The sequence below is a fragment of the Lytechinus pictus genome, chromosome 11, assembly GCF_037042905.1.
Source record: "Lytechinus pictus isolate F3 Inbred chromosome 11, Lp3.0, whole genome shotgun sequence".
NCBI classification, from domain to species: Eukaryota; Metazoa; Echinodermata; class Echinoidea; order Temnopleuroida; family Toxopneustidae; genus Lytechinus; species Lytechinus pictus.
In genome coordinates, this window is record NC_087255.1 from 11,241,238 (window position 1) to 11,268,309 (window position 27,072).

At 36.9% G+C, this 27,072-nt stretch overlaps 1 protein-coding gene across 4 annotated transcripts in view; it reads left to right on the top strand.

Annotated features, from left to right (window-relative positions):
• The window catches only part of LOC129270809 (multiple PDZ domain protein-like), a 75,551-nt gene that overhangs the window by 15,924 nt on the left and 32,555 nt on the right, over positions 1-27,072 (top strand). For 2 of the 4 annotated variants that reach the window (XM_064106737.1, XM_064106738.1), the window contains exons 5-22: positions 2,092-2,388; positions 3,873-3,978; positions 4,282-4,376; positions 5,020-5,155; positions 6,805-6,948; positions 7,333-7,412; positions 7,945-8,121; positions 10,215-10,469; positions 11,145-11,318; positions 11,849-12,076; positions 13,129-13,336; positions 14,902-15,113; positions 18,970-19,348; positions 20,019-20,214; positions 21,099-21,218; positions 21,654-21,823; positions 22,331-22,443; positions 23,126-23,245. In XM_064106737.1, coding sequence (XP_063962807.1) covers positions 2,092-2,388; positions 3,873-3,978; positions 4,282-4,376; positions 5,020-5,155; positions 6,805-6,948; positions 7,333-7,412; positions 7,945-8,121; positions 10,215-10,469; positions 11,145-11,318; positions 11,849-12,076; positions 13,129-13,336; positions 14,902-15,113; positions 18,970-19,348; positions 20,019-20,214; positions 21,099-21,218; positions 21,654-21,823; positions 22,331-22,443; positions 23,126-23,245 — 3,210 coding nt within the window. The remainder of the gene's footprint in view (positions 1-2,091; positions 2,389-3,872; positions 3,979-4,281; positions 4,377-5,019; positions 5,156-6,804; positions 6,949-7,332; positions 7,413-7,944; positions 8,122-10,214; positions 10,470-11,144; positions 11,319-11,848; positions 12,077-13,128; positions 13,337-14,901; positions 15,114-18,969; positions 19,349-20,018; positions 20,215-21,098; positions 21,219-21,653; positions 21,824-22,330; positions 22,444-23,125; positions 23,246-27,072) is intronic. The other 2 variants (XM_064106739.1, XM_064106740.1) reach the window with 1 other exon arrangement.

The following is a 27,072-nucleotide window of genomic DNA, read 5'->3' on the forward strand; positions in this document are numbered from 1 at the left end:
CATAATTGCATGTACCGGTACACATTCGAGTGAGGATATATTTTGAATGGTTAATAGAGGATAATAAGGTCAAAGGTTATAAATGTTTACTGATCGCATCGGAGAATCCTATATATAGTTTATGCTCTTTCTTCTTTTATTTCACCATGTGATGGTTTAATATAGTGGGAGGATTTAATGTTGTAACCCGCAAGTGAAAACCCGAACCGTACCGTCCCGTATAATCCAATAATTTGCAAGCGGGACCTGCTGACCCCTCGGGTTTTAACCCGCAAGTCAATTTATCTTTGAAAAATGAAAAATATTATTTCTGCAATCCCCACACTATACAGGCTCAAATCAGGAAAATATATGCCAACTACTAACCTAGCCTAGAGTGAATTTACTTACAATTTGCAAATTTGCCTATTATTCCGGAGAGAAAATGTTTTTTTGGGTGACTTTGTACCACGAAATGGGTCCGCTCTGATCTCGAAATTGAAAGCAGTACGCAATTAACTCCTCTGATTGGAGCCGCAGCTCAGCACGCGCTAGCTAGCCCAGGCTGCCCAGCAAAGATCGGCAATGTTGTTTTTCAGTCCAGGTCGGTCGACACGGCGACTCACAACAATCATAATTACAATATTCAATTCTATGGGACCTCGTCTGTAAAGTAATCAAATTGAAATAAATACCAGGATAATGATGCAGTCAATTTTTTCTTCTTGTATATCTCCATATTATTTCCTTCTGTTTTTGTATTTCTTCCAATTCTTTGTAAACTAATACAAACGTGCACGAGGGCGCCCATGAACTTACGTAAACAGCTCGTGTTACTAGTGCTTAGCTAGCTTAGCTAGGCTTTTATTTATTTTTTATCTCTCTCGATCGATCGGTCAAGAGAGAGGTATTTGCAAGAAACTTGCAATCCAATTTTACATCTTCAGAAATCTTAAAGACTTTCAATCAATTGTACATCGGAAAAATTAAGAGATCTGGGCATTCAGGGTGCGGGGGCTTCAGTTTTCATCAGAAAATGTATGAAACAACGAAAAGGAGGGTTAGTTAGCCACTAGACTAGACTAGCTTAGCATGTCTTCAAAAAAATTACAAAAAAGGGCAGCTAACACTCTGACCTGACGGCACGCTCTATCAGGTCATGACCTAATTTGGTAATCCAATGAGCAAACAACTGTCTCACTGCCGTGCACCGCAAATCCCTCGAGCTCAAACAGCGAGCGTTGCCGTGGAAACGGGCTCGACTCGCCCCACTCCAAGTCATAAAGCAATCCTATCTCTACCACGTGGCTATCACTCGCTCCTTGCCAGACATGATTACGCAATGTATTCTGGCTTCTGTCTACATTCTCCGAACACATCCCCTCCCCTCTCTCTCTCTCTCTCTCCCCCTCTCCCAGTCGTAAAACATTCCTTTCTCTGACTGCGCTGCACTGGCGCTCCTTTGAAAGAGCAACTCGATGTATTTTATGTCGAACTGTCTCAGTCCTGTTCACTGTTCACAAGACAAAAATACGCCGGCATTTTTTTAAAGGAAATATCTACGTCTCTAAAAGAATCCGCCACGTAAGAAGCACATGATCCTTACTCAATTTTCATTGTCAATGTTTTTATAATGCGTCGTTACTTCTCCCTTTTTTTGGTATGACGGTCTGCGGGTTTGAGAATGAACTCGGCCCGGCCCGCAACCCGCGATCGGGGGCATACCGGCAGGTTAACCCGTACCGCAACGGGTGCGGGTTACAACATTAGGAGGATTGTGGTCTAGTGGTTCTTACCGTCTCCTTTCAGTCAGTGGGTTGTGGGTTCAAATCCTGCCCAGGGCGTGTTTTCCTTCAGCAAGCAATTTATCTAGACTGTGCTGCCCTTGACCCAGGTGAGGAGAATGGGTACCTGGCATGGATATATTCCTTGAGATATTTTTACGCTGTGTGAAAGCTTGCTGAGCTAATACCAAGATAATGATATTCAAAGTCCTTTGGAAGCCCTTAAAAACATTAGATTATTATGTGATATAGTGTCAAATATTATTATTATTTATTTTCTTTGTTTTTAAATGAACCGTAATTCCATTGCCTTTTTTAAAATCAACAGGATGGACGTCTTCAGAGTGGTGACATCATCCTGCGTATCGGTGAGACGGACCTTGAAGGGATGAACAGCGACCAGGTGGCGTCCGTCCTCCGTCAATCTGGGAGCCACGTTCAGCTGGTGGTGGCGCGGGGAGCACTTCCTGTCATCCAATCCTCTCCAGCCCCGCCCATGGAGCCAGAGGTAGAGGGGAGGGTAGAAGAGGGTACTAGACTTCCCCCTCAGGGACTGGACCTCCTTGGACAGGGTCAGATGGAACTGGATCCTCTTCCGGTCTCGCCTCCACCTAACTTGTCAGAGGTAAGGTGATCTCTTATGAATTCAAAACTTGTGCACCTTATGGTAATCGTTCTGCTTCTTGGCCACATGAAAACAGTCCACACCAACAGTAAAATTTGCCTCAATTTGCTTTCAGTAATTCACAACACTTTCTTCGGGGAGGACCCTTTCCATAAATCAGTGCAAGAAGGAGTCAACTGTCATAACTGTACATGTATGTGCACATTTGACTATGCGATGAGTTTGGGTTATTTGTTTCCTTTTCCTTTTTCATATAATTCTGTTTATCTCTTCTTTTTCTATATTTGAAAAACAAATCTTTCTTCAACTCTCTTTAAGACCCTGTTTACAGTAAAAATAAAACCAGGCCATGCCTGGGTCAAACCTTGCCTCTTTTTAGACCCAAATGCGACCCATGCCTGGTGCAGCACTGAACCTGGCTTGCCACCAAATAATAATTTGTTTACATGTAGAGCCCTACTATGACAAATATTAAAAGGTTAAATGTAGGGTGGTCAGGCCTGCCACTATAAAAGCACAAAATAGAGAGGTTGATTTCTGCATTTTAACTTGACCCCAACCCAAGCTTGGCCCAGCCTTGCACTGTAAGAGGGGTCTTATTAATATACATGTATCTCACTCTTGTTTATTCTTTCTGTTAATTCATACATGTATGTTGCACTAACTAATTTACATTTCATACCATATATCTTGTCTTCTTTACCAGCTAACCTCTGGTGTAGATCATGGTGAGGTGTTTGAGGTCCAGCTAGCCAAACAAAACCAAGAACTTAGTCTTTCTATTTATTCATAGACTGTAGTATGTTGAAATAATGAATATATCTTGTCTTCTTTACCAGCTAACCTCTGGTGTAGATCATGGTGAGGTGTTTGAGGTCCAGCTAGCCAAAGGAAAGCAAGGACTTGGTCTCTCTGTTTATTCATATAGTATGTTGAAATAATGAATATATCTTGTCTTCTTTACCAGCTAACCTCTGGTGTAGATCATGGTGAGGTGTTTGAGGTCCAGCTAGCCAAACAAAACCAAGAACTTAGTCTTTCTATTTATTCATAGACTGTAGTATGTTGAAATAATGAATATATCTTGTCTTCTTTACCAGCTAACCTCTGGTGTAGATCATGGTGAGGTGTTTGAGGTCCAGCTAGCCAAAGGAAAGCAAGGACTTGGTCTCTCTGTTTATTCATATAGTATGTTGAAATAATGAATATATCTTGTCTTCTTTACCAGCTAACCTCTGGTATAGATCATGGTGAGGTATTTGAGGTCCAGCTAGCCAAAGGAAACCAAGAACTTGGTCTCTCTGTTTATTCGTATAGTATGTTGAAATAATAAATATATCTTGTCTTCTTTACCAGCTAACCTCTGGTGTAGATCATGGTGAGGTGTTTGAGGTCCAGCTAGCCAAAGGAAAGCAAGGACTTGGTCTCTCTGTTTATTCATATAGTATGTTGAAATAATGAATATATCTTGTCTTCTTTACCAGCTAACCTCTGGTGTAGATCATGGTGAGGTGTTTGAGGTCGAGCTAGCCAAAGGAAACCAAGGACTTGGTCTCTCTATTGCAGGCTTCATCAAGAAGACACCTGATGGTAGGTCCTTCGCTCTGTTATTTTTTTTTTCTTCAAAAGTCCATATAGTATACCTAATAGTAATAATAATATATGACTTTTACATAGCCCTTTATGCATCAGAACAATGTCTGTAAGCACAGATATATGTTATATGCAAGTGATGATTATGATGGAATTCTTCGGGGGGGGGGGGGGCATTTCATTCCATTTTCACTGACTGTTGTAAGCTACTGAATCCCTTTCATGTGATTGGCACGGAACAAACCTGTTCGTGCAAAATGACTGACTGTTTCTTGAAATTCTTCCCTTATCTTCTGACAGGTGGAGAAACTTCAGGAATCTTTGTGAAGAAGATTGCAGAGGGGAGTGCTGCCGATATGTCGGGCAACATCCATGTTGGTGATCAGATTATAGAGGTAGGTTGTCAGAGTCTGTCTTAATGTTGATGGTGGTGGTGGTGGTGATGATGATGATGATGATGATGATGATGATAATGATGATGATGACTATAATGAATTTTAGTGATGGTAGTGATTATGACGATGATTAAAATGATAATGATAATGACAAAACGGATGATGACAACTATGATGATGATGATGAAAAAGATGATGAGGATAAAAATGATAATGATGATGAATATAATGATGATAACGATTATAGTAATGATGATGATGATTATGATGATGATATCAGCAGCGTTGGATCATTTCAATTAAGATTCACCACAAGTTATAATTTTAATTTTGATTTTAGAAAGATGCTGAAAAAGAAAGCAGCCAAAATACACTAACAGTATTCTTATTCAGACTATAATATTCAATGAAATTATTTTTGTTTTGTTTTTTTATAGATTGTATGGTGAAAGAAAAACTGTTGAATACAAAATAAAAGTTTTACCCTGTATTAAACACAAAGAATGAATAAGTTTCATGATTGGAATTAGTCACAGATCTCTGTTAAACTGAGTACCACAGACTTCACTTGATTATTTAATTGATTGAGAATATATAACTTTATGTAATTTGACGCCATTGTATTCAATTATATTATCCGTAGGTTGATGGAGTTAACGTGCAGGGATATGACAATAAGGCCGCTGTAGATCTCCTACGTCAGACCGGTGCGGTGGTGATGCTTAGGCTTGTCAGGTTCCCGCCAGAACAACCACAACTAGAGGAACCGACTCAACAAGGTAAATAAATATCCAGGCATTTTGTCTTCAAAGGCTCCTCTGGGCAATTCCATAAAATATGTACGTCCGACCCTCTATACGTGGGACCTTCATGAAATTTTCTGTCTCTGAATTCTTGTTCTTTTGACAGTCTGTAATGCTCTCAAATGACAATGGCTTTGTCAGTTTATGAAGAGAAGTAAGGCTTGAGGAAAATGGGGGTCTGACGTACAAAAAGGTTGATCATTTTATGGAATTACCCCGCTGTGTTATATCCAGGGGATTGTTGCATGAATTGACTTGTCAGATGTTCTATCCAACAAAGACTTTTTGATCTGGCAGTTACCATAGTAACAGTGCCTCCCAACCAATCAAAATCAAGGTAGGTTGTGAAATCTGGCTACTTGTCGAATGGTAAATGTTGATGAAATGCTCCCTTGACGTCATTTGATGGTTCAATATATTTTAAGAACAAATAAGATAGACAGTAATAATGTTATTGTGAGGGTTTTTTTTTTTTTTTATATATATATCATCACAACATTTACATAAACTGATGTATGTTTTGCTTCATCCAGGAAGAAAGAAAGACAAATTACAAAGAGAAAATAAATCTGATCATCTGCACTTACTGTTATTGAAACCGAGAACAGTTTCACGTTCGATCCGGGATGCTTCTTCAGCTCGTCTGCACTGGAGGGATATCGTCATTGCCACTTGGCGCACAATAAATGTTATTGTCTTTGAGACAACATATACATGTACATGTTTAGCACATTCCTTGCTGATGGAAACATAATAGGGCAATTTAATAAAACTATCAATGTTTGTGGACATCCGACCCCCATTTTTCTTTTTTCTCACTGCACTTTGTGAACTGCCCAAAGCATGATCATTTGCGAACTTTGCGAATAATCTCAAGAATTAAAAAACAGAGACTTATAATTCAGGATGAAGGTCTCTCATATAGGGGGTCGACCTACATATTTTATGGAATTACCTAAGTTAGAACAAATTATTAAAGATACGCCCAGTATATAAATTGCTGTTTTTCCCCTTTACTTGATGATATGTGTAATAATGATAATAATAATAATAATGCTGGATTTATATAGCACTTATTGCCAGAGGACACAAAGTGCAACTATTATTACCCTGGCTTTAGCTAAAGGTACCACTTTATCAACGGTGCTCAGCGTTTATTCGAGGAATAAATCCAACCGGGTACCCATTCACCTCACACGGTTTGAGTGCATCACAATGTGGATCAATTTTTATACGCCAGTCCTAGATGGGACGGGACGTATTATGGTATCACGCTTAGTGTCAATCCTTTCGTCTGTCTGTCTGTCCGTCCGTTTACTTTTCCTTGTAAACGCAATAACTTCAGTTTAACTTAACCTAGGCTCATATAATTTGGTGTGTATGATACTAGCATGGATCCCAGGAAGCCTATTGATTTTTGAGGTCAAAAGGTCAAAGGTCAATCGTCACTTTCCACTTTTCTTGCTTGACCAGTAACTCCATTTTCCGCATTACAGGCGGGCGTATTATGTGCCTGCCCCAGCGACACTCTTGTTTGCTGAAGGAAATTACGCAATGGTTTCAAAGTGTATTTAACTTTCACTTTCTATTCATCCTGCTCTTTCATCCTGTCCTTCCCATCTCAGCCCATGCAGCACCCTTGCCTGACCTTGCACCACCGTCTCTCCATGACGACATTGTTGTACCGGAGGATACCATAGCGGTGGCATCATCCCCGTTCAGTGAAGAGGACAGCGCAGAGTTCCCGCAAGAGGTGGAGGAGAGTTTTGGTAAGTTACTTCCAGATAGTGTTCGATTTTTTTTATTTACGTGTGAAAGATAGCAATTCTTACTGTATGATATAATTGTGATTTGTCAAATTCAATGTGTTATAATTATGTTTAAATTGCAAGAGAAATTTCTTAGAAATTAGAGGAGGACATATTTGTGTTGGAAATGGTGTGAATGATATATTTTGTATTCTATCTCTTTCTTTCTTCCCGTCTTGTCTTTATTTATCTCTGTATCTCTATATATTTCTTTCTTTCCCTTTATTTCTCTCTGTGTCTGTTCTCTGTCTTGATGTATCTCACTCTCTCTCTCTCCCTCTCTCTCTTTGTCTTTTTTGTCTCCCTGTTTCTGTCCTTTTCTCTCTCTTTATTATATTTTCATAGAGGGGGAATTGAGTCCAGAGGAGGAGATAGCAATCATGGCTCTGTGGCAAGGCTTACTAGGACTGGAGAAAGACATTGTGGTAGGTCATGAGACTTGGACAGGAACATACCTATCTATTCTAATGCATCCTGTTAAGGCACACAGAATGTTTGTCACACAATTCAGCAATGAACTGTTCAAAAAAGCATGTAGATTTGAAAGGGACCCTCAAATTGCAAATCCGGGAATTGTATGGAATTTACAAGAGGCTTTTTTTTCTTCAGTAAATTATGATTTCTCCACCTTTTAAGCCTGTTGGACTGGTGGGATAAAATTTCAGACAGCCAAATTTGGATGACAAACCCAACATTTTATCTGTTTGCTATGAGAGCTGTGTGGTCACTCTACCAAGTCTAAGAAATTGAGAATTCTGTACTCAATGCATCAGACTATGGACTACAGGTATTTTATTTTTTTCCTACAGAAACATGTGTCGCAATCGAAAATTTTTGAAAATGGATAATATTTCTTGAAAATTTTGTTAGACAATCACTATTGGATGGCAGGAAATGGATGAAATCAAACTACAATATTTGGAACAACTCCCTGGTAATTTTTGTGTTGTTGTCCAGATTGCTCAGCTATCCAAGTTCCATGAGGGTGGAAGTCTTGGCATCAGTCTTGAAGGAACGGTGGACATTGATGAGAATGGTCAAGAAGTTCAGCCGCACCATTACATCCGTTCCATCCAACCCGAGGGTCCTGTCGGCCAGAATGGACTCCTTGCCAGTGGGGATGAACTATTAGAGGTTTGTATTATTTTGCTCTTTCATTGTATGCAAAGTGATGACACAGATCCAAGTATATGGGACTAGAAGTTTTTATCATTGGAACTGAAGTGGTGACAAAGATATTAATATATGGGACTAGAACTTTTTTTAATTTGACTTGAACTGATGTCACAGATATATGGATGTAGGACTCATTTTTTTATCATTGTATACAAAGGGATGACACAGATACAAGTATCTGGGACTATGAGACTTTTCATTAGACCTGACGAGGTAACACAGGACTAGAAGACTTTTTTCATTGAACCTGAAGTTATCACACCTATACAATATAAATTATTGCTTCCTTAATTTCTCTTGTTTGAATAATATTCAATAGAAATGAAGTTGAAGGAAGAGCTATTTGTTTGTTTTGTGTTTTAATTACATTTTTACTCTGTCAATCTGGGTGTTAGCTTTGATTTACATAAGATTATGCCAATATTCAATTACTGACAAATCTTTTGCCAAATTTTATGGAAAGATATATCCAAACAACGTACCTCGAGAAGTAGAGACATCCAAAGATGTAAGTAATATGGTCTCACCGTGTGTGCCTGTCGTGCTTTTATCAAGATGGGGTATCGGGTTGGTTTTCTGCACTAGAGTGCATCTTTAAACTTGAAGTAGAAAGATCATTCAATTTGCCAAGTGGCACCTTCATGTGCCATCTTGCTTAGTGCAACACAAAAGAAAGGTGACAGTGTTAAGATACGGGACAGGAGATCCACACTACCTCATGCTATTCAATATCGCTGAGAAATTTGGCAGTTAATCATTCCATTAAAGATAGGTCAGAAGTGAATAGGAGTGATTTTTCTCCGTAGTTCAAATCTGTGGCGTAGATGCATAGCAGATTTTAAAAAGAGTCATTAAACCTTATAGCGAGAGCTTTTCATGTTACAGATTTGCTCACAAGATATGGCCGCCCCACCTAGAGATTCAACTCTTTCAATATTGTCCTTGAGCTGCGTGTCATTGTTTTCTAATTTAGCCAGTTCATAAGTCAAGTTGTATAAACCTATTATACAACCTGGTCGCCCTTCACAAAATCGGTTTAGACTGCAGAAATCCAGTAGCCAAAAGGCTAGAGATATTTGTTGTCCTTTCAATCTTTGCAAAGGCCATCTATGTATTACATATATTTTTGTCGGTCAATTTGTGAAATGCTCAAACCTACTGTAAATATGTACTGTAATGGTATTGTAAAAAAAATCTTAGCTACATGTACATGTAATAACCTTTTGTGGGTAGGGTTTGGTCACTCTTTTACTTGCACGTTGATTTTCCCCACACTCCATTCCTCCAACTTTGTTGTAAGCTTTTAATGACTGGGCCGCACCTCTTTCAGGTGTATCACTTTGACATTTGAATACCTCACCATTTGGTTTTGGGAGACATTAATGCTCACATATTGTCATACAAATATTTTCTGTTAAGCACAGTGTTTTTACTGTTGTTGCGACAAACATTGTGCCTTAAGCCACTATTTGTGTCACAACATATAACTTCTGCATTTGATGTATTTTTCATGATTTTGACAATAATTATGGTTGTCATATTTGTAGTGCATGGGGACAAAGTGTTGATGATTTTAGTTCATGATAACAATATTCTGTTCCGATTGAAATTCCAATGACACATTCACAAAAGTTTTTTTTTTTTTTTAAACGTTTTTATGTAACCTGAAGGATTTATACATGTAAGTGAAATTATGGCATATAAAGAATTACATTATTGTTGGTTGTATAAGCGGTAGAAGTAGTAGTTGTATTAATTGTAGTAGTAGTAGTTGTAGTAGTAGTTGTAGTAGTAGTAGTTGTAGTAGTAGTCGTAGTAGTAGTAGTTGTAGTAGTAGTAGTAGTAGTAGTAGTAGTAGTAGTAGTAGTAGTAGTAGTAGTAGTAGTAGTAGTAGTAGTAGTAGTAGTAGTAGTAGTATTAGTAGTAGCAATTGTAGCAGAAGTAGTAGCAGCAGTATTTGTGGCAGCAGCAACAGCTGTAGTACCATAGTGAAGAGTAATTAAAGGTAATATTATCAATGAAATATTAAAATGTAAACTTGAACCATGTAGGTGAACGGCACCCGTCTGCTAGGGTTGAACCACGAGGCAGTCGTCACGATTCTCAAGGATCTACCCCAACACGTCCGTCTGGTCTGTGCCCGCTCTGCCGATTCTGTCTTCCCTCAGACCGTGATGTCCGACGAGAGCCTGCCATCTATGGAGAACCCGATCAGTGATGATGACGGTATCAAGCTACCCGATTTCAGCGTCGGTGGAAGCGCTGAGCCGGTCGAGGAGCAGGTATCGCTCAATGTATCTGCAGGGGTGAGTGGTCAATAATTGAATTTTCCAATGATCTCCTCACAAGGGCAGTTCCATAAAATGTCTACTTCCGACCCCCTATTTTTGGTACTCTCCTGAGAGGATTTGTTTCTGTTTTCTATTTTAGTTCGTATGAAAAGTTGTAATGTTCTCAAATCTGTGTGGGTTGACCACATCATAAAGTGTAATAAAAATTGAGAAAAATTGGGGTAGGATGTACAAAAGGGTTGAAGATTTGTATGGTTATTACTTACATTTTTGTATTGATAATGACTGTTGGTTTGGCTGTTGGTGAATTGAAAAGAATATAGATAAAAATAGGGGGAGGGGCAGAAAGAGGAAGAGGAGAAAGAGTGGAGAAGTTTTTTTTTTTTTCTTCTTTTTTGGGGGGTGTTTCATTTCAGTTTAAAGAGGTACTCTAAGCTGAAATAATATGGGTAGAGCAGATGGAGAAAAGTCAGACAAAAAAACAAAACAAATAAAAATATCATAAAAATGTATCCAGGAATAACAAAGTTATGACATTTTAAAGCTTTGCATTATTTAAGTAAGACAGTTTTATGCATGTCCTCATTAACATGCAATGAGTAAGCTGATGAAGTCACATCCCCGCTTATTTTCAGCCCAGAGTACCACTTTAAACTCAAATAAATCTTTATGTCTATTGTATACGAGTAGATGGAGATGACTACCCCCATGCTGCCTGCGCTGGATGACAGCGGAAGCCCCTTAGAATACAGCATACAGACTGAAGCTAGTCAAGAGAAGGATTCTATGTGGAGTGAGGATATTCAATACATTGAGCTAGAGAAAGGAGATAGAGGACTCGGTTTCAGTATCCTTGATTATCAGGTAACCAGAGATATTTTTAAAAGGTCAAGTCCACCCCAAGAATAAGTTCATTTGAATAAATAGAGAATAATCAAATAACATTAACATTCGCTTTTGTGCCCCCTGACCCACATGCCGTTCCCGCCTTTCTTTGCATGTTCATGTACTGTAATTGTTTTTTTTTCTGATGTATTGTGTATGTACTTTTTATATTCGTCGAATAAATAATAATAACTTGTAATATTGTATATATTCAAAGATAATTACACATTTACTAGGTTTTTGTATTTTGACAAGGACTTGTAAAAGGGGCAGAAAATAGATCTTCCTTATATAGTGGAAAGAGTAATGTTATCCTCAGAAGGGATACTAGTACTTCAAATTTCAGATGGGAACTAAGGTTCAGATTTTTTATTTTTTAATTCCTCACAATAAAGACTGTTGGCTTTTCTGTCTTGAAAAGTTCTGGCATTAAGGTGTGTTAATGTTGGTACTTAAATTATTTTTTAGAAAAAGACCCTATTCTGATTTTTCAATAATTCTTGACGTAGGATCCCGACAACCCTGTGGCATCGGTCATCGTCATCCGATCCCTCGTACCGGGCGGTGTTGCGGAACAAGATGGCCGCCTCATTCCCGGAGACAGGCTTGTCTCGGTCAACGAGTCCAATCTGGAGAACTGCACTCTCGATGCAGCCGTGCAGGTCTTGAAGGGCGCCCCCAGGGGTTTGGTTACCATTGGTGTGGCCAAGCCTGCCTCTGGGATGGAGAGCGAGGAGGTATGTCAGGGTTTGATTTTTACTTTGAGCCCGATATTTGCATCAAGAAGTAACTCACAAGTAATACACAATGGGTGATTTCAAGTTCGGTGTTGGCCTTGGTGTTGAAATTTGGATTGCTTCCCCTGGCTCCAAAACTTATTCCTAGTTTGCAAAACTGATCCAGATCACATTATTAACACCTCAACAACTAGTGATTGAATTTTTGGGACCATCTTCATTTTATGTTTGGCGTTATAATCGTGTAAAAATTGACCTAACACCAACACCAAAAGGTCAACACTGAACTTGAAATCACCTAATGTTGTAGTGACTGCTGTAGAAGCGAAGTGTGCCATGAGGCCGTCATTTATATAGGTCTTAGCATATCTTGAAAGTCAAGAATTTTAAAATTATTTTTCTAGTAGCAAAAAGTCAGGGAACGTTATAGGATTTGTAAATTTCTTCTGGTCATTGACCTACAGTTGAGGCCAAAAGTTTACATACACCCATGTAATTCAGTGAAATTTTTTTGCTTGCCAAACATTGTAAAACTTACTATATCTTCAAAAATATAAATGTAAACTTCTTGCCTCAACTGTATATATGTCCTCTTTATTCAAAATATAGCAATAAATGTAAAATGAAGATTTTGTTGATGATAAACGTGTGAAATTTACCTTCATGTGGTTAGCAACGGTTAACAAATCAATGCTTGTGCAGACCCTGTATACCTGCCACTGGCAATATTGTGAGTGTGTATTCAGTTAAGTCATTGAAATTCAAATTTCATGATCTGGGTCCCATAACACAAAGGTTAGCGATTGATCGCTAATTTAAAAGAAAAATTCTGATTGGTTCAAAGTCAGTCTACTGAGCAAAATGCACATGCAACAAGGATTTTGGTCATTTTATTTAGCGATTAATCGCTAACCTGTGTGTTACGGCGCCCTGGAAAGTTCTTGGCTGCAAATGCTATAAACACACTGTAATTTATGAGGTTTGTTTACTGTAATGAAGAGAGTGAAATATTTATTCATTGAATTTTCCGCTCCAATTTTTTACTTGCTCAGACCCAGATAGTAAGTGCCATGCCCGCCATGGTGCAGGAGTCCCCACCCCCCATGTCTACCACCACGCCCATGCTACCGGACGTTGATATCTCGCCCCTAGCGGCCGGTATAATGGCCAAGGAAGCCATGGAGGAGGCGGAGAGGGAGATAGCCGAGGCCGAGAGGGAGATGGAGACGGAAATGGAGGTCAAACCAATTTCTGTTGAAGGTAAGATTCGGGAAACGTTTCATCAACATTTTCGTGCGACGAGTTGTCAGATCTCACAAGTTTCCCTGATTTTGATTGGCTGAGAAGCACAGCTATTATGGTAACTGTCAGATAAAACAGGACTTGTCGGATAAAACGTCTGACAGCATTTTTCATGAAACACTCCCCAGGGACCCATTTCATAGAACTTGTTCTAATTACAAATTTGCAATAATAGTTTTAATAAAGCTAGTGAAATCCTTCATTCTGATATTATATTTGTTACAGAATTTGTGTATTTATTACTATAACAAGTCTTTATGAAACATAAATACTGCTTTTGTAGAAAATGAAAATACAATTTTGCCAATATGGTTTTCATACTAACGTCTACTGCAGAAGTGGGGAAATGTTATTTTCTAGCCTCGATTTCCGTATTGGCCCTCATAATCAGAGAGTTGTGTGTTCGAATCCCACCCATGGCATAATTTCCGTTAGCAAGAAATTTGTCCATATTGTGCTGCACTCGACCCAGGTGTGGTAAATGAGGTCTTGCCAGGAATTTATTTCTTGAAACTTAGAGTACATAACGGCTGCTCTGCTCAAATGAAGGTAATTGTGCTGCATTACTATAGAGCACAAACAGACTTGTGATAAATTAACCCTAAAATACTGGGCTATTTGAGATCTATTGAGGACTGGGGGGGGGGCCATGATGGCCCCCCTTCTGATCTCGGCCGCCGTTCGTGCGATCGCGCCAACATTTGGCACGCACCTTCTTTACCACATAAACTACAAGCTAGTATAAAAAAATTCTGAAAATAATTATTTTCTAATTATTATGAATAAAATATGCAAATTTATTCATGAAAACATTATTTGCATGTTTATCACCCTATTTCACTTCAAATTTTCTTCTTTTCTTGCAGATGTCATCTTTGTAATCTAATTTAAAGGTTTCCACAAAGAAAAATTGCGAAAGCCAATTTTTTTTCCTTATGTATTTCTTTGTTTTTAGAATTTCTTATGTATTTCTGTGTTTTTTAATCTTTTGTTTTTCATTGTTTTTTTCAATGGAAATTATTACGGACCATTTAACAACTAAATTAAAACCTAAATTAATTGAGCAGACCAATAAGAACAAAAAATAATCACCCTTTTATGAATTTCATCTCCCATAGACTTTGTACACAAAGTATAAAAATGAGCCATTTTCGGCATGACATTGCCTCGTAAAAAACCACATGACGTCGCGATGATATACCCGTACATGTATGTCGCGAATTTGGTCTCAAAAGTTGCACGAGACTTCAAAGAAAAAAGTCAGAAAATTTAGCGGTGCTATCTTTTTGCGTTTCGGAAATATCGCACGAAGCGTCAAGGGGGGGCCAGCCATCATGCCCCCCCCAGTCCTTTTAGGGTTAAGTGTTAAGTGCTATATGAAAATAATGTGTTACTATTTTTCAGAAGGTTTGATATTTATGCCAGTCCCAGAACTTTTCTTTTCAAGTTGTATTGATATATATTTTTTTAAGTACACATACATTAACTGATTTACTCTTCTCACCCACCCCCTATCCCAATAGTTCCTGCAGAACCAGCAATAGTAGCAGCAGAGGTGTCAGTATCCCACAGTGCTCCACCAGCACCCCAAACACCGGACACCCAAACACCAACCATGCCCCCTGATCTGGTGTCTTCTATCACAGTGTCAGACAGCCCAAAACCCGAAGCACCGGTGTCCTCAACACCTCCACCAGTCAGTGTTGGTGTTAGTGGAACAGTAGCCAAAGAAGAGGTAAGATGACACTTAGGATAGGGTATGGCGTTTAAATCTCTGTGGTGCTAACACTAACACCAGGTTGAAATTGACACCCGCTGTTTAATAGAATTTGTTATTGTGAGAGGTTTCAAATATCGAATGTGAAATCTTTTGATAGCATTGATTGCAAGATTCACTGAGAGTGAATTTGTGTACTTCCTTTTTTCAACTTATTTGTTTTTGATAGTAAACTTTTAACTTGAGTATTTGTTATATTATGTGTTGCAAAATTTTATAGCAGAGAAAATTATAAATTGAATAAGTTTTGAAGTTCCAGTAATTCATTATTATTGCGATGTGTCATTGAATAAATTGAGGAAACAAATGTTTGCAATAATTTTTTTTTTCTCTTTTGTTAGTTGTTAGTAAGAAAAACAAAATCTGTATTTCAAATTTATTTTTTTATATCTCTTGTAGAATGAATAACTTTGTATAATATATCACTCTATGCATAACATTGCCATTTTATTATTACTGACTTTGATATGAACTAACAGAGATTTATTTGAAACATTTAACTTTTTGACTTTGGATGAGAGATCGCTGCTTAATTCCCCCAATCTTGATTATTGTTGCTTTTGCCTGGTGCGAAAAGGAATTTAAAAAAAAGCTCAGAAACTAGCATAATATTAAACCTGTTCATTATAATGTCTGTTTTGCTGTAAATTAAGATTGGTATTTTGAAGATTTATTCTGCTTGAATGATTACTTGCTGCTTTGGATGCCTGGGGGAAAGTTGAAGAAAACTATGCATGGAAGATAATATAAACAACTTAAGGGTATTCATAGATTTGTGGACCCTTATTCTAAAGTCCAGTCTGACATAGACTGTGGTCTAACTCTGTACTAAAAAAATAAAAGGTGAACCAAAAATATTAAAAAAGATACATTTTATATTTCGTATTTTCACTGTATACTTTCCTCATGTTTTAATGGCGAAGAAAAATATTTCATTTGTTATTCCCACACAATTGTGAATGAATGGGACACCAAATGTACTGACAAATAGAAACTTTGTGTACACTCTTAGGGACTTGTGTAGCATTTGGCAATCAATAGTTTAACCACAACTTTAGACCAGAGTTTAAACTGGATTTCTGAATACGAGCCATTAATCGAATCTGGTGAGAAAGTCCGTTCCCAACCCCCCCCACCTCTCTCATGGCCATGGCTCCCTTCCATATTTTTTTTTATAAGTGATCTTATGCAAATCCTGTAGTTTGCTGTGAATCATTTAGTTTTGTCATCACTTGAAGGGACAGTGATTTCACTATTGAATGAAAAAATGGTCTTTCCCGTTCTTGGAAACCTGTGATTTAGCTCAAACATAATCTAAAAATGGAAATTCCGTTTTGTCTTAGAAAATGTACACAGCAGAAACATGAATACCGTTTTGCAAAGTTATATTAGATTAATTTTCACATGAAAATGAAAGAACCCGAACGGATTTTCTGTATTGATGTACCGGTACTGGTAAATGAAAAAATCACTGTCCCTAGTGCTCGCACAATTCATTTTCTACACTTTTGCTCTGAATGTTTTCCATATTCGTATAACGACATTAGGCAGACAATGAAGTGTGATGTGTAATGTATCATTATTTATACTCTTTATGTTGTCTGATATTTTGCATCTATTTTAAGTTGATATTGGTCTAATTTTGAGCCCATCCTGCCAAAAGAATCTAATAAGATTGTATAGAAATAAGAATGCAGCATACAAAATGATCTCTGTGTAATATATCTCTGATTTCTTTGATCTTTGTATATGTGATATCTCTTGTCTCATTTAATTTTGGCAACCCGCTATATGAAAAATCGTTGATACTATCAGTGCTATTAATATTTCCCCATATTTAACTTATAAATGTTACTTCTATCAAGTATTTTATTGCTCTCTGTAGTTTTATCTATTAGCAAAACTTTGATGAGAAATTTCTGGCCTAAACTACCATGCATGGATATCCCTTCCTACTTAATGATATTAAAATGATCTTTCTTTACCTTTTGGTAATTAATCTTTATAAAAGGACATGGCTTTTTGATCTACTTTTGAAATGAAAAAAAATACTTGCTTTCATGTTATTCATAGGCTTTTGCACTGACACAATGCAACACTTCATCACATGTACATTATGATAATAATAATGATAATATCAATTTGCAACATTTATATAGCACTTAATACAAATTTTTCCAAGTGCTACAGATTATTACCTGGCTTTAGTACGGCAACCCTGATCAGGCACTTTAGCTTTCAAGGAATTTCTTTTTTTTTATTATGAATCAATTGAAATGAAAATATTCTGAACATTCTGGATGTGCTGAGATGATTACAAAACTATGATAAAGTCTTTAAAGGGGAATCCAGCCTTGGCCATAAAATGTTGCGTTGGGAAGGAGAAAAATAAATTAAACAGAATGGTGAAAGTTTGAAAGAAATCGGACAAACAATAAGAAAGTTATAGCTGCTTTAAAATTGAGATCACTAATAATATGTAGATTTCAAATTGGCAACTGGGTAAGTAAATTATGACAAGGGGCAAGGACAACTTTCCCATAGGCCATGTACTTTATTATCAGGGATTTGTGGTTTTCTCTTAAGTACCCATTCCATTGGGGCAGTAATCTAAATATAACCCAGGTAGTATATTGTTTAATGTCCTCATGAAAGAAAAATATAATTTGAAGTAAAACTTTTGGGAAAAATTACATTTTAGCCATATATGTATTGGAGTACATGGAAGAGTAGTCCTTGCCTTACATCACTATGACATCCCATATGCGGCCAATTTGAAGTCTCCATGGGTTTAGTGATTACCAATATTTGCAACTTTTAAAAATTCATATTTTTCTTGTTGTTTGTCCAATATTGTTCAAACTTTCACCTATCAACTTGTCTGATTTTTCTTTTCCTTATAAAAACAAGTTTTTATTTGGGTTGGATTCCCCTTTAATGCATGTACATGTATAGTGTAACATTGATTGTAAACACACAATGTTTGGATTGCAGATTGATGAAATTTGTCACTCTCACATCATGGAAAAAAAATGAATATCATGTCCACTTTGCTGTGATTTGGTATTAAAAAACAAGACAATTGCCCACATGTAGCATATGCTTTGACCAGTGAATTATCTGTTAGTATCTTTTCCTTTTTATTATCTTTTTATTATTATTTTTTTGTCCTCTTGTTGTTTTGCAAGATTTTACTTTTTTGTAAACTTCAAGGATTCATTTGATCAAAATGTGTGATAATTTAAACAATTTATCATAATTTGATTTGATTACACGATGACAATACATTTAATTTAGTTGCTTGATATAATACATTTTGACATTTATGCATTATGATATTTGATTTGCATTCATTATCCATTTGATCATGTGAGTTGGTCACAGATATAGATGTACTTACTGTTATTTGCATCTTCGCTTCTCATTCTGTGGTTTTTCCCCCCATCTATCGCTTTCCTTCGCTTTCCCTGCTCCTTCCAAAATTTATATTCAACCTTTTCTTTTCCCCAAAATGGAACCCTTTTAATTCTGAACTAATCTTGCATCTGTGTGGCTGTCTATTGATTAAACATATTAAATTTGTTTGATTGTGTGGTCATTTTTTTCTTTTAATCATTTATATACTTTTAAACCATTTATTTGTTGATTAATTTATTCTGTTTAATTCCTGTATCATTTCCACTTCCTATGTGATGTTGTGCTAACATATCATCCTAAATATGTGGTTTACACCCTCCCTCCTAATGCACCCATTCAAACCCCCCTCCGCTCATTAATAACAATTATCATTTGTCATATAACTAATAATAAGCAGCCCTCGGCACCCGCCACCCCTCCCCACCCCAAGCGCACCCCACCCAAGCCCCCTCCAAAGCCCATCCTCCGCCAGAACCGGTTTGCTACCAGTCCCTCCTCGCCCCGCTCCACCCCCGCTTCTCTCCTTGGACCTAGGGGGTATTCCCCTCCAGGCTCCAAAGGGTTTTCCCCTTCCAGTACGTTTAGCTCCAGTGCTACAATCACTCTCTCCCATCACCGACAGGCGTCACTCGAGGAGCGTAGTTCCGATGAACGCGTGGCTAAGATGGTACCGATGAGGTCGACACCACCCATCGGTAGGAGGAAGTCTTCTAATGTGATCCTGCCTCCAACCCTGGAAGAAACCATTGTCTTGAAGAGAACAAACGCAGGTCTAGGTGAGTGTGACACCATTATTATTTGTTTGGCACTTGTGGCCCAATGGAAAAGCCTTTTGACTTTGAAACAGAGGGACGTGGGTTCAAATCCCAGCCATGGCTTAATTTCCTTCAGCAAGAAATTTATCCACATTGTGCTGCACTCGACTCAGTTGAGGTGAATGGGTACCCGGCAGGATTAATTCCTTGAATGCATGAGCGCTGAAAGGCAGCTCGAGCTAAAGCTGGGATAATAATATTAATAACAACGCGCCTCGGAATAGAATATTTCTTGATAGATGGCGCTATATAAATGCCTATTATTATTATTTAGCGTCACCTGTGTCTGTTATGTGAAAGATAACTGAATCTGCGTGACCCACAGGTCTCTCCTTAAAAACTTAGCAATATCTGAATTTAATTAGCTTTTACTTTGATATGAAATTTTTCCATCCAACATCTCTTGAACCTCACATTTTTTGGTGACCCCAGTGAGAAGGAATAATGGAATTATTCAATAGGTACATGGTCTTTCTGTAATTCTTCTATTATTGTCTTCTCTTTCCTGTTCCTGTTCTTTGTCTTTTTATTCTCGTCATTCTTCTCTCATTACTCCTGTTATTGTTTTATTTGAATTGCATTCCTTAGTGTTCGTGTTCTCGTAATCAAAACTTTGAATCCCAATGCTAAGGTTTGACGGTCAGTGCGGACAAGGCCAACGGCGTGGTCATCAAGTCTATAATCCGCGGTGGGTGTGTCCAGCAGGACGGGCGCCTGTCAATGGGTGATTACATCACTGGAGTGAACGGAGAGAGCATGCGTAACCTTAGCAACAACACGGCCAGGGGGGTCCTAAGGCGGAGCTTCATGCAGGGAACAGATATCACGTGAGATTTACACAATACACTTTTTCACAAACCTGGCGGGTGTTTCATAAAGCTGTTCTTAAGTTATGAATGACTTTACGCGTGATGGGCGACCCTCTCTGAAGCTAAATGGCATGTCCTACAATGTACATGTACGTAGTTGACTTAGCAACTAATAACATGTTCCAGTCATGTGTAACTATATGAACAGCTTTACGAATCACCCACCCACTCATTATTTGATACTTATGGGGTGGTATTCTTATAGCAGTAGTTGAATTACCCCCAGGCTTACTGAGTCCAGACTTTTATGGAAGGCTAGTCGCCATCCCATTCACCAAGTATAAACTATTTTGATCTTGTGAACAAAAGTTATCCCCCCAATATTGTATCAGAAAAAATAATGGTTATGAGTATATAATGAATTTTCAATGAATTATGGGATACATTATATTTGTCATGATTAATAAAGAAATAAACTTAACACTAGCATTCCATAGAAGTGTGGAATAAAATTCTTGTTTTTTTCTTATGTTTTTGCCGAAACATCAGGATAACACCGCACATTTAATGTTTCACTTACCCATGATACAGTGGTTATATGTTCAGACGTGCAGACATACATTGATTCTTTATGAAGATTATCGCTCAATGACACTCATACAATTTCTGAATGAAATCTCTTTTACCTCATCAAATCTTTTCCAATATGGAATACAAAGCAAATGATCACCTTTAATAATCAGATGATGAAATGGTCTATGACTTTATCGGCAATATGAATGTGTTTGCTATCTTTCCTCAGGCTTGGTTTGATAATTTCATTCCATCTTCTTGGATCAAGTTGTATAATTTGTCATATCTCCTTCTCCACCATGAAATATTTGATTATATCAATCTTTCAGAGTGACGTACATCCCAGCTACCAAGGCAGCCAGTCTGTTGGAGTCATCTTATGGTTCCCCCATGGGTACCCCGCCCCTGAGAACATCACGGTCATCCAGCGTCGTCAGATCAACAGATAGGTACAAGAAATTAATGATGATAATGATGGTGATAATGATGATGATAATGATAATTTCAATGATGATGGCGATGATGATGATGATGATAATGGTGGTGGTGGTGGTGGTGATAATAATAATGATAATGAGGAGGATGATGATGATGATGATGATATGGATAAGGATAATATTTGATAATGATAATAATAATGATATTGATTATGATAATGATAATGGTATTGATGATTATACTGATAATACTTATAAAGATAATGATAAAGATGAAGATACTCCATAAAGAAAGAGGTCAGTATTTCAGAGTTTTAAGTTAACTTGAAGAAGTATTATAAAGAGAAAAAAGGAAAAGAATGGTACTCATAAGAAGAAATGCTCTAACCTTCGGACTGACAGAATAAAATTTGCATTTATGTATTTTCCCTCTCTTTTTACAAGCAGTAGTCCATCTGTCACTCCAAATTCCAGTATGGACATTACCATGACAACCCCTCCGAGCATGACTCCGCCCACTGAGGCCACACCCTCAGAGGAGAGTGAGTGGGAAGATGTGAAGACGGTCACCGTAACTAAGGAACCAGGGCGGAGTCTCGGTATCAGCATAGTAGGAGGTATGTATCAAGAAGAATTCTTGAAGGGGATTTCCCTTGGCTCTAGCAGGGGATTTCCCTTGGCTATGTTAGGGGATTTCCCTTTGCCCTGGTGTGTGCTTTCAAATGTTTATATTCACTGTGTCTACAAGAAGTTATTCTACTTCTCAGATAATCTAATACCACATAGGCTTAAGAAATGCTGTTTGGTCTACAGTTCACTTGGTCTAATTCTCATTTAGTCTAATCCCCAGTTGGTCTAATTATCTCTTCTTCTACTATTGATTTTACTTCGTCAAATGGAAATAAGACCGCATTAGTGTGTTGATTAAATCAGAAGTAAACTAATGATAGCATTGAATCATTTTTCTTGGTGCTGTGAATGTGAAAAGAGACTGATTTGTTTCAGCACTGACTAATTTAGGGATATACAAATCACAACTAGGAAAATGAAACATCCCCCAGATCAGTAGTTTAAAGAGACACCTTTGATGATCCAATACTTTTGTCTTTATTCTATTCTTGTAGGACGTGCAGGAGGAGATGGACAGGTGGTTCAAGGCATCTTCATCAAACATGTTCTTGAGAACAGCCCAGCATGGAAAACGGGACAACTCAAAACAGGGGACAGGATTTTAGAGGTGAGTGCTGGTCATCATTGGGATGATGATGGTGGTGATGATGATGATGATGATGATGATGATGATAATGAAGAGGATGATGATTATGAGGAGGAGGAGGAGGAAGAATAAAAGCTAGGGGATGATGGTGGTGGTGGTGGTGGTGGTGGTGGTGCTGGTGGTGGTGGTTGTGATGATGATGATAATGATGATGATGATGAAGTTGATGAGGAAGAATAAAAGCAAGGGGATGGTGATGATGATGGTGGCAATTATGGCGATGCTGATGACGATGGTGGTGGTGCTGGCTGATGACGACGATGGTGGTGGTGGTGGTGGTGGTGATGGTGATGAGGAGGAGGATGATGATGATGATGGTGATGATGATATGATGATGATGAAGATGATGATGGTGATGATGATGGTGATGAAAACGGTGGAGGGGGTGTGATTTTTATGATCATACAATACCCTTGATATGTATAGTTGTTCATTTAATAGTGTCATCAAGATTCCTTAATCTCTAATTTCTTGCTATACATGTAGATGAAGGAAATACTCTTCTTTATATATGTACATTCACTTTATTCAACTGTCTCCTTTCTAAAACAAGAAGTTGTAAAACATTTCCATCTCATGGTAATAGTTATTCTAACATGTTTCTCATATCTTTTATACCCCCTGGACCCTTGACCCCCTTCAGGTCAATGGATGTGACCTCCGAGAAGCGACCCATGATCAAGCAGTGGCCGTCATCCGCAACGCCTCGAACCCGATGCATTTCCAAGTCCAGAGTCTTCGAGTAGGCTCGCCAGCAGCAATCGTAAGTCCTACCCCGGCTCCTCTTATCAAGCGTGCCAGCCGGGTCAGTCAGCTCTCTGGCCTCTTTGAATAAAACTCTTCTATTATACCTCCTCTCATGTTTTTCATTAAGTATCTTTCAGTTCTAAATTCCACTTTTCCCCTTTTTCATGTATTCCATTTCCTCACAGTTTTTACTTGATTCATATTCATATTTTCCATTTGAACTTCATATACTTTCCCATAACTGTGCTCTTGATACGTAGAGATTTCATCTGGCTCAGATTTCCAATATTTCCATTGGAAATCAGAGTACAAGTGGTACTCTTTTGTGGCCAACTCTTTCCTGACCAAATGTGATTTCATTCACCACAGAATTATTTTAGCATAATATGTTTTTTTTTTCTCACTTTTTGTCAACATTTAATTATGATTCAGAAGGTATACCGTATCTACCACATATCGCAGAAATATTTTACCTCGGTCGAGTGGATATTAAGTTTATTATTATATGAACTGTGAAGTTTATTATAGAACACTTCTTCCTATGCCTTACATGTATAACCACCAGAATTAATCCTGCATGGTGAATATTCATAATTCGGGGTCACAAGTTTCTTCTTTTTTTTTCTTTTTCATTTGACGAGTAAGAACAGTTTTTATTTTGACCCGAGATGACTAGTAATCCATCATCAACTGTTTAGAATCCATAGAACCACAAGGTCCAGGGTTCAAATCCCACCTAAGCACTAATGTCAATTGGGAAGACATTAATCTACATTTGCCTCTCTCCATCGAGTGTAAATATATGGAAGGAATTATTTTTATGATTTAGGCAGTATACTTGATCACTCAGCTCCATGTTGTCCAGAGCTCATTGCTCAACATATTGGATATGTCTGTTATACATGTATAGATGTCAAATACAAATATTATTATTTACTTTTACTAGCCAGTTTTTTTTATGCTACACAAATTTGTCTTGCCTCTCATCATTTGGTGCTTTGGAACAGTGTGCTTCTTCCTTCTACATGTACATAATGCTTTAGTCATACCACCGAAACCGACTCCAAACCAAACGATGGTCTCTCATCGTTAATAACGTAAGAGCATTTGCCGGTCTGGAGTCAGTTTCTTTGGTGGGACTGTATAAAGAATTATATGATTATATTAAGTTTTATAGATGTTACACAGCATAACTGTATTAATCACAGGTGAGTCTGCCTATTAAAGTCAAATCTCTTTAGACCAGAAAAATATGTTGGACTCAGACGAAATTTGATGCAGGAATAGTAAATAGTACATGTTTTGCACAAATCAAATTTGATAAATTAATTTGAATCTTGCCATTATTCAACTTGTAGAAGGTTAACTTACGCAGACTAACGGTATTATTTTAGTTTAAAAATTTTGGGCTTGGCTTTTAATTGACTCTTAAATTTGCCTTATTATTGCTTTCTGTTCTTCAAAGCTTTTTATTTTACATATCATGCCACCATGGTGTCTTAATATTGACTTCTTGCCATTGTACAATCCACATTAACAAACATACATGTACATGTAATTTAAATTATTTCTTATTCTTAGCATTATCATTATTATTTGTTGTGAAAATGGAAGATAATTCCAAGAATACATAACAATTCAGAGAGCAATGGATTAACAATAAAACATAGAAATTAACCACTGGAATGACAGAGGTGGTAAATGTTAATTTACTGTACATAATAATTGTGACAATAAGACTTGTGCAACATGTCCAGTGGTTATAAATATAGAATGATATATATATATATTTCGATGATAATCGTATAAAATATGCTAGATCGCTGTCATATTATCAGATATTAATTTTAATTATAATTTTTCAGTCGAGCCAACTTTGTTACTGCTCCTGTGGATAAAATTTTTATTCCTTTCAAGTATGAATAAATTAAAAAAACAATACAAAAAGATTCAAAATGCTATTAAAAAAGGTAATCATTTAAGCTTCCTTGACAAACTTTTTCAACCATCTGACAGATATGTTTTCTATTAAAACTTTTATGTACATGTACATTTTTTTAGTTCATTTTTGGTATAAAATTAATTTTCTATTTCATCTCTGTACGGTATTTGCTTTGGATATAGCTTATTAATATTAGGAAAAGAACGATAGTATATACTGGTCCAGTTTACTGGAATTCCTTGGATATGACACTTAAGCAACTACAAAATTATAATATTTTCAAACATCACTTGAAAGCAAAGCTTCTTCTTCGATATAATGAAACAAACTGAAATTGCTATTTATTGGCATGCTCTATTGCATTTTTGTCCATAGAGCTTATTATCCAGAAGTTTCTTAAATTCTGTTGGATGGCAGCTGCTTACTTTATTTTTTATTTTATTTTTTTATTTTTTTCTTCGTTTCTTTCTTTCTTTGTTTTTTGTCACGTTTCTGTGTTGTGTTGTTTTTGTGGGTGTAATTTAATTGATAAAATGTTGTCACGTGTATTATTACTAAGTAGTAATGTCAAATGTAATGTATAAAAAAGGGAACCTTATCTACAAGCATTCTGCTTCTAAGGTTTCCTCCGCTTTTCCGTTTTTTTTTAATGTATTTAAACATGTATTAATATGTAGTGATTAAGAATGCTTGCTATCTATACTTATATAGTCTACGTGTGTAATGGTTGCTCAGCTTAGTTATGTCAGTTAAGTTATCAAAGTTTTGTAACATAACGGATTTGTGGAAATAAAACCTAAATGAAATGAAATGAAATATTATAACTATAATAGTTTTCCAACTCTCAGCCCAGTATTCATAATGATACATTTCTTTGTATCATTGGCGATTACAAAGTGTATTCAATATTTTTGTATATATAGATGGTCATGATGTATAGTAGAATAGATCATCAGTTGAAGATGTAAATATCTGGAAATGTGTATTTCATTCCCCTGGTAGATATTATATTTGGGATATAGACATGTACATAAGGAAACCAAGGTCAACGCGTTTAGTCTGAAAGTTTACCAGTTGTTAGTGAAAGGGGCAGGATAACCTTTTCGAAATCCTCTGCACGTGTTTAACTACAGGTAATTGCTCTGTGTATCTATTTATTGAAACTTTTGTCCCAATATTTGAATTGAATTGAATTGAATGTATTTATTGTCCTTTGTAGGAAATTCCTTTCACATCGGGTTTAAAAAGTTACAAATACATATGCACATATACAGAATGAAATAGACTACAATACCAATGGAATTACATACAAAATGCTGTATATCAAATATGTTATTTCCAATCAAATAAGTACAATTGCGAATATTTAAATTAATTAATTATTAAGTTATTCAAGTATTTGTAAAAAAAAAAATATGTGAGTTATATGTATTAGGTTAGATATTGGATATAGGGATTACCGGTAGGTTTGTTTTTTTTAAATATATTTTTTGGCAGGTATTGGGGTATGATGTAAAGAAATGTGGAATCATTATCAAAATAATGTATCCTGGGTAAAGATCCAGGAACAATGTTGCATCCTGGGTAAAGATCCAGGAACTATTTGAGTAGTTTGTGGTCCTTGGGCTGGTGCTGTTCAAATCTGGTGTGGCTCATTGGCATTAAAAACAACTTTATGGAGCGGCCACCTGGAATTTTGATCAACCCAGCTAGAAAGCTCATCAAAAACATTTGAAAATAGGCAATTTTGTGTGTTAGTGCAATGCTAATTTTTTTTAGATGTAAATTGATAATTAGAAGATTTATTATTATTAATATTATTATTATTATTACTGTTATTATTTTTGTTATCGTTATTATCATTGGTATTATTATAATTATATTGTTGTTGTAGAATTTCT